Raw genomic sequence first — 6,610 nt, 5'->3', positions numbered from 1 at the left:
AAAAAGGTCACCCCCCCCCCGTCCAAAATTCCAGAAGGGCCTAGGGAATTCGTTTTGGACTTAAAATTGTTGCTTAAGACGTCTACTTTTAAAAAAAACTCTCTGTGGCTCTGTGTGTGTGTGTGTGTGTGTGTAAACATGAGTATGTTTATATATATATATAAACATACTCATGTTTATATGCATATATATGTATATATGTATGTATATACATATAATATAAACATATATAAAATTGTTGTCACAAAGTTTGAGTTTTGTTAATTCTTGTATATATTGCTTACATTTTTTGTGTTTGATTCTTCCAAGATTGTACTATTTGGCAAGAGCTGTGGTATTTAATTGTTCTGTCTTCATTTTTTATATCTCATTTTCATTCGCGTAGAGTTTCATACGCAAGTGTTTCATAAACATTCTGCTGAACACAGCTATTATACTAGGATATAAAAAAATGACAGGACATTACACTGGCATTTCATTTTATTATATTGCGATACTTCACGACGCTATACACAATGATAATGATGAAAATATGTATAATGCCAATTTTAATCTGTTATTTCAACAATGTATCTTTAGCTTTACTACGAACAAATTTATTAATTAAGCATGAAGAATTATCAAGAAAAATTAATAAAATATTTAATGGCAAGCATGGTAGGTGAATGTTTTAATTACATGTGAATGATTAGATATACAGATGTCAATCTATCTATAATGTGCGCGCGCGCGCGCGTGCATGCGTGTGCGTGTGTGCCCACGCGCGCGTAATCATAAGTATTTGTTATTGTAATAATAAGGTGATGAAGTTCTTTTAAATGTCAATGAATATGAATATCCGAAAACTAACAAGACCTTAAGACAGCTACACAAACAACAATGGCTAGATTATTACAAGTGTCTGAAAGAAATATACGCAGATATAAAGCGAGACAGAATTATTTATCCGAGTGCGCTCATAGCGCTCGAGGGAACATCCGTAACGTACGATTAAGAAAATTATCATAAAAATTTGCCATAAATAATTACAATAAAAAACAAATTGATTTATAGTTTAGAATGTCAAATCTGTATCTCGCCACTGGAAATGTATACGACTTCTCTAATAGAATGGTACTTTAACGGTAACAGCAGCAGCAGCAGCAGTAGCAGCAGCAGCAGTAAAAGCAGTAAAGTTAAAAATACGCTACACAATGGAAATCGCATTGTCAATTCACCAGATAACCGATATATCATCATGTACAATGTTAAGGTGTAAATTCAGGAAGTATGGCGTATGTATGTGATACACAACTGCAAAAGATAATTCGGAGAAATATTTTTTTTATACATAAATTATACACATATTATTAAAAAATTAAATTTTTTCAATATTAATGAGAAATGTAAATAATTATAGTCATTGAAAGGCCGAAACATGTAAGAATTTTAATTGATTATAGATTATAATAATATTCATTATGCAATATACTCTTTCATTGTTCTCAACATAAAAATTAGTAATTTAGACTCTTATATGCCGTTTATTATATTTATTGTTTATAAATTAATAATAATTAATGATTCTTAGTTAGAGCAAGCTGGAGCTTATTGGTGTGAAGTAGGACATACTGTAGGATCAATTTATTATTTACATATCGATAGCAATACGGAAACGATTGTATATCCGGATAAAGCGTCTTATACATTGCAAGTAACATTGATGAAAAATGTGTCGGAATACAAGTTGAAGGTTTATACCACTTGGACAACGTGGAGTTCTTGCTCCACATGTGATGCAGTCGGGATAAAACTGCGATACGGTTATTGCACCGTTTCCCTTTTAAAAATGTCAGATCACAAATCTTTTATTAACAAACGTGCATCAATAATGAATAAATTGCGACACATGAAACGAGATACAAAGAAAGGTAAATAAAAACAAGTTATTTTTTTATTCTTTCTCGCCAAGATTTTTACTAAATTTTAAGTTACTTAAAGAATGGAATCAAACACAAAACGACACAATGCAAATAGAAGCGATAAATACAACTTTGGAAGTTCAAGTAAAAACGGTGTTAATGCTATTTAAGAACAAATTACCGTGCAAATCGAGATTTCTTCCAAAACAAGTGCGACTAATTCCCGCTATCAAAAATAAAAAAATTGAAATTATGAGACAATACTGCAAGGTATGTATATTAAACAATACTTAAAGACTTCTCGTTACAATCACGTAAAATTAAGATATTAAAGGAAAAAATGATAAATCTTTTCTTCCTTCTACTATATCGATTAATTTTTTACAAAATGTTATTCATTTTTATTTAAATTAACAAGATTATTTTCAATTAAATTGTTATTACATAATGCTATTAAGCTAAACTTAGTTTAATAGCATTAGGTAACAATAATCTAATTGAAAATAACATTAAATATGCAAAGGAACTATTATTTTTATATGTTACAACATAAAAAAAATATTTATTTGATGCATTTCATAATTATTATTGCAATAATAAAGTAGAAATTTTAATGAAAATCGAAACAAATACTCTTGCAACAGAAAAAATGTCGAAAAGATATCATATTTGAGGTGCGCGATAAAAAGGGTAATATTCTGGAAAGTGCAAATAATAGTGCAGGTATATTTTCTATGATTCAAGAAATGCCTGAGCCATTACCATCAATTGCACGTAGTGTTATTTATGAAAAACATAATAAAAAGATCAAACTTGTCTGTCCAGGGTAAAATTTCAAATATAAATTCTAATCGCTTCACTAATAATGACAAATATAAAAAATGATTTAAAATTTATTTTAGAAATTTGAATGCAGATGTTCCGATTGTTTGGCGGATCAATGATAAAATAATTATTCCATCTCACATTAAATCCCAGTCAAATGGAAGAATTCGTATTAATCCTCAGATGCAAATACTATTTAAACCTTTGAAGTTTGAGGATGCTAATATATACAGGTAAATTAAATTCATTAACGAACGAGAACATAATAATAATAATCTAAAAACTTGTTTCATTAATAGTTGTTGGCAAAATAATGAGATTGCTGGAATAATAAAGCTAATTGTAATTGGAGAAATAGAATTCAAGTTGAATCATCATGTTATTTTAATAGGCGCTATCGTCATAATTAGCATCATTTTTATAATATTTTGGACAGCATTCAAAGAACGAATGCGATATACAATGCATTAATAAACACTATAAACACTATTTTATAATTGTTGATGTATAGATTAAACTGTTCATTGTAAAATGATGTGTTTGTGTTGTGCATGAAGAGAAAGAAGGTGATAAACTTCGAATAAGCTTTAAATTAGAGCTCGAAATATCCGCTCGCCTGCTCCATTATCTGTGTATATGGATCTGGACCGATTTCGCGGATACCTACTAATTCAGATACCTACAGAATCATGTACAATGTGAGTATCCGTGAAATTGTGTACAATACGAATATTCGAGGAATCGTGGGCGATACGAGTACCTATTTCGATGAGAGTATCCGCTACAAATATCTGCGAGTAATTTTGTCAATTTTAAAGATATGTGTTTTACAATCGTTTGTAGTGATTCTCATTCTGTTTATAACTAAAATATTCCGAAGCTAAATTGTTTCGTTTTCGCATTTATAGATATTAAATACTAGATATTTCCAAATTTAATTTGCTTTGCAGGAACTGTACGATCAATACATCCTTCAAACTGTTTAAGTACAAACAAAATGAAAATTAGTATAAATAATTCTAAAACACCTTTAAAATTACCAAAATTACACGCAGATATCTGTAGCATATAGCGGGTATTCGTATCGCCTATGATTCCGCGAGTATTGCAGACAGTTCTGCGGATACTTGCATTGTACACAGTTCTACTGCGAGTACCCACATAACTGGTCCAGAGCCGTATGCACGAGTAACGTAACTGCGGGTATGCAAATTTTACGTTATCCGGTTCCTTTTCTGAGCTCTATTTTAAATATAGTATATTATAAGTATATCAGAAAAGAATTTTAATAATTACCACAATAGTTTCCCCAACTTTCCGTATAGAAGGCGGTATCATTTCAGGAGTTAAACTTGTCGGAGGATCTATACCGTTGAGTTTCTGCTTGATAAGCCACATAGCTATGGCAAATTGTTCCTTATTTAATTTTCCACTTTGACAAATATCGCATAAACTCCTAATTCATAAAATATTTTTGTTAATACCATGATAGTTAATTTTTGGTAAATTGTTCAATAAAATACTATGTTACCATATATCGGCTAACACAGAATGTGGAAGTCCACTTTGTAGGAAGACATCCTTGATTTCTAAACCAGAGACAAATCCATCTCTGTCCATGTCAGCTTGTAAAAATAACTTTTCCGCAGCTATTTGATCTTCAGCTGAAACTACCCAATGTTGCGCGCTTGTCTGAGAATATACAGTACAAGAACATTAGCAATTTTGGATGCGGAAATACAATAAGTTCTTAAATCAGAGTTTAAAAGATAAATACTTTTACAGCATCTAATCCAGTCAAGCTCTTAAGAGTCGTCGTATTTGATAAGGGTGGTGCTTGTGATTGCGATGACAATGGTGCAGTAACTGTCATGCCTATCAGTGTAGGAGACTTAGTCTTAGAGATAATAATGTCTTTCCTTTTATTAGGCGGCATTAATTCTGGTGGAAGTACACTTGGTATCGCATATTTTTCCAATGCTTTATATACAAGATGCATAGCCTGCATAATAGCATAGTTAGGCAAAAAAGAAAAGAAAATATAATTTGATACAAATATTGTTAAAATACATAAAAAATAAATAACGTTTAATATCATTCAAGATAATCTCTCAATACTTAACATTACATTGTTATCAAAAATTGTTTCTTCAATCAATAAGTTATTCATACATTATATAAAACAGATGAGTAAAGAGGGCTACATTCAGTCAAAATGAATCTTAGTGTCTAATACTTTCTTGTAGATTTTTACAATTTTCAGTTTAAAATACTATCCTCCAATTATATACTTGCCGATTTTAAAACACAATTCTAGACTAAAACTAGAGTACGTAATCAAATTAAATAATATCACTACATGCCTCGATAATAGAATTTAAAGAAGTTCTCGCGCTACTTCCTAATCAGTAGACAGTTTATTCATAATAATATGTAAAACAATTAAAATAATGGAATAAAAAGATTATTAACAATATCTTATGCTATTAAACATAATTATTGTTAATGTTACTAAATATTTTCAAAAAGACAAAATAAAAGTATAAGATGCATTTGATGAACATGCATTTGACATATATTCTAGTTTTTTTTCATTGAAGAATATAAATTTTTTGTAAACTGTATGGTCAATTTAAATGAAACTTCACGAAAACAAACTTAAATGTTTACTTTATAATTATAACGGTTTTTAAATTGCTGTCTTATATGCAAGTGTCTCAATTTAAAAGAGAATAACTACAGAATAAGGTTATACCTTCAATCTGTAATGTAAAATTCTATAAATTTGGAATGAAATATTTTCAAAATGGTACAGTAAAAGTCAATGAAATTTTTTCTAGATATTATTGATATTAACTTTTGTATTACAGACTTGTCTTATATTTCTTCAAACGCGAGAACCTCCTTAAATAAGAGACCCGAACAAAATGAGAGATGCAGATTCAAATTTTGGTTGGGATATTTTTTGCAATAAATTCCTTATAGTATTTTAAAAATACTCATTAGAATCAATAATATTAATTACTCGCCAATTTAATTCGTGATATTACTCCAGCTCTACTCTAGAATTATTTCAAGAACAAATAATCGATATATTTTGCTTGAACTGGAAATTATAAAAATTTAAATATAAAAATATTATTAGGCACTAAGATCAACCTCTTCTCATTTACTTGTGTTGAATTTTCTTGATCTATTTTTATTTAATATTCATTATGCAAGAGTTAATATAACATATATAAAAAAAAAATTGATACTTACAACTACAAATTCGTGTCTATCCAGCATACCATCCTTGTCCATATCTGCCAAGTCCCAAATCTTACCAAGAGTATCCAAGGGAAGTTTGCTATTCATTAGAACACCTTTTACTTTATTTCCAGATATGTAGCCATTAGATGGCTGTAAGCTATCAAAAAGCTGATCGTATTTCGCTCGTTCTGTAGGATTAATTGACCAGTCTCCATTATTGACAGATGTTATTACAGGCAAAGCATTAGTCATAGCCTTCTGTGGAATGACTGGGATGTCTCCCTGTATCAAAGAAGACAAACAATGTAATGTGTTCCAATTGCAAAAATGTGTATATATCTATATGTAAATTTACCATTTTCGGTGGTGGCAATTCTAGACTTAGATTAGATATATTCAAATCCTTTCCTGTTTGTGCCAATGCACATAATTTGAGTGCAACAAACAAGCCAGATTTGTCTAAAGAACCTCTTGATTGTGGATCAGCCATATCCCATATTTTACTCAGAATAACATCACTTAACTGGGATTTCTTAAGAAATCTTGCAGCATCCATTGCCTCAATCCGTCCATATCCATTTGGATCAATCTAAGAACAAATATGTATGTATGTATGTATGTGTATGTGTGTG

General features: G+C 30.0%; 2 protein-coding genes across 6 annotated transcripts in view; one reads left to right on the top strand and one right to left on the bottom strand.

Moving 5' to 3' along the window:
- The window catches only part of LOC108754313 (epidermal growth factor receptor substrate 15-like 1), a 42,753-nt gene that overhangs the window by 27,497 nt on the left and 8,646 nt on the right, over positions 1–6,610 (bottom strand). For all 5 annotated transcript variants that reach the window (XM_018496522.1, XM_018496523.1, XM_018496524.1 and 2 more), the window contains exons 3-7: positions 6,334–6,567; positions 5,988–6,260; positions 4,504–4,728; positions 4,258–4,418; positions 4,023–4,182 (exon numbers count right to left, since the gene is read on the bottom strand). In XM_018496522.1, the coding sequence (XP_018352024.1) occupies positions 4,023–4,182; positions 4,258–4,418; positions 4,504–4,728; positions 5,988–6,260; positions 6,334–6,534 (1,020 nt within the window). In that variant the 5' untranslated portion in view covers positions 6,535–6,567. The remainder of the gene's footprint in view (positions 1–4,022; positions 4,183–4,257; positions 4,419–4,503; positions 4,729–5,987; positions 6,261–6,333; positions 6,568–6,610) is intronic.
- Positions 516–3,197, top strand: LOC108754315. The gene is made up of 8 exons (XM_018496528.1): positions 516–657; positions 801–984; positions 1,054–1,252; positions 1,571–1,910; positions 2,107–2,171; positions 2,546–2,727; positions 2,804–2,959; positions 3,026–3,197. Exons 1-8 carry the CDS (start codon positions 516–518, stop codon positions 3,195–3,197), a joined length of 1,440 nt encoding a protein of 479 aa, XP_018352030.1.

Source organism: Trachymyrmex septentrionalis, unplaced genomic scaffold (genome assembly GCF_001594115.1).
Source record: "Trachymyrmex septentrionalis isolate Tsep2-gDNA-1 unplaced genomic scaffold, Tsep1.0 scaffold79, whole genome shotgun sequence".
NCBI lineage: Eukaryota > Metazoa > Arthropoda > Insecta > Hymenoptera > Formicidae > Trachymyrmex > Trachymyrmex septentrionalis.
This window is presented reverse-complemented; position numbering and strand designations above follow the sequence as displayed.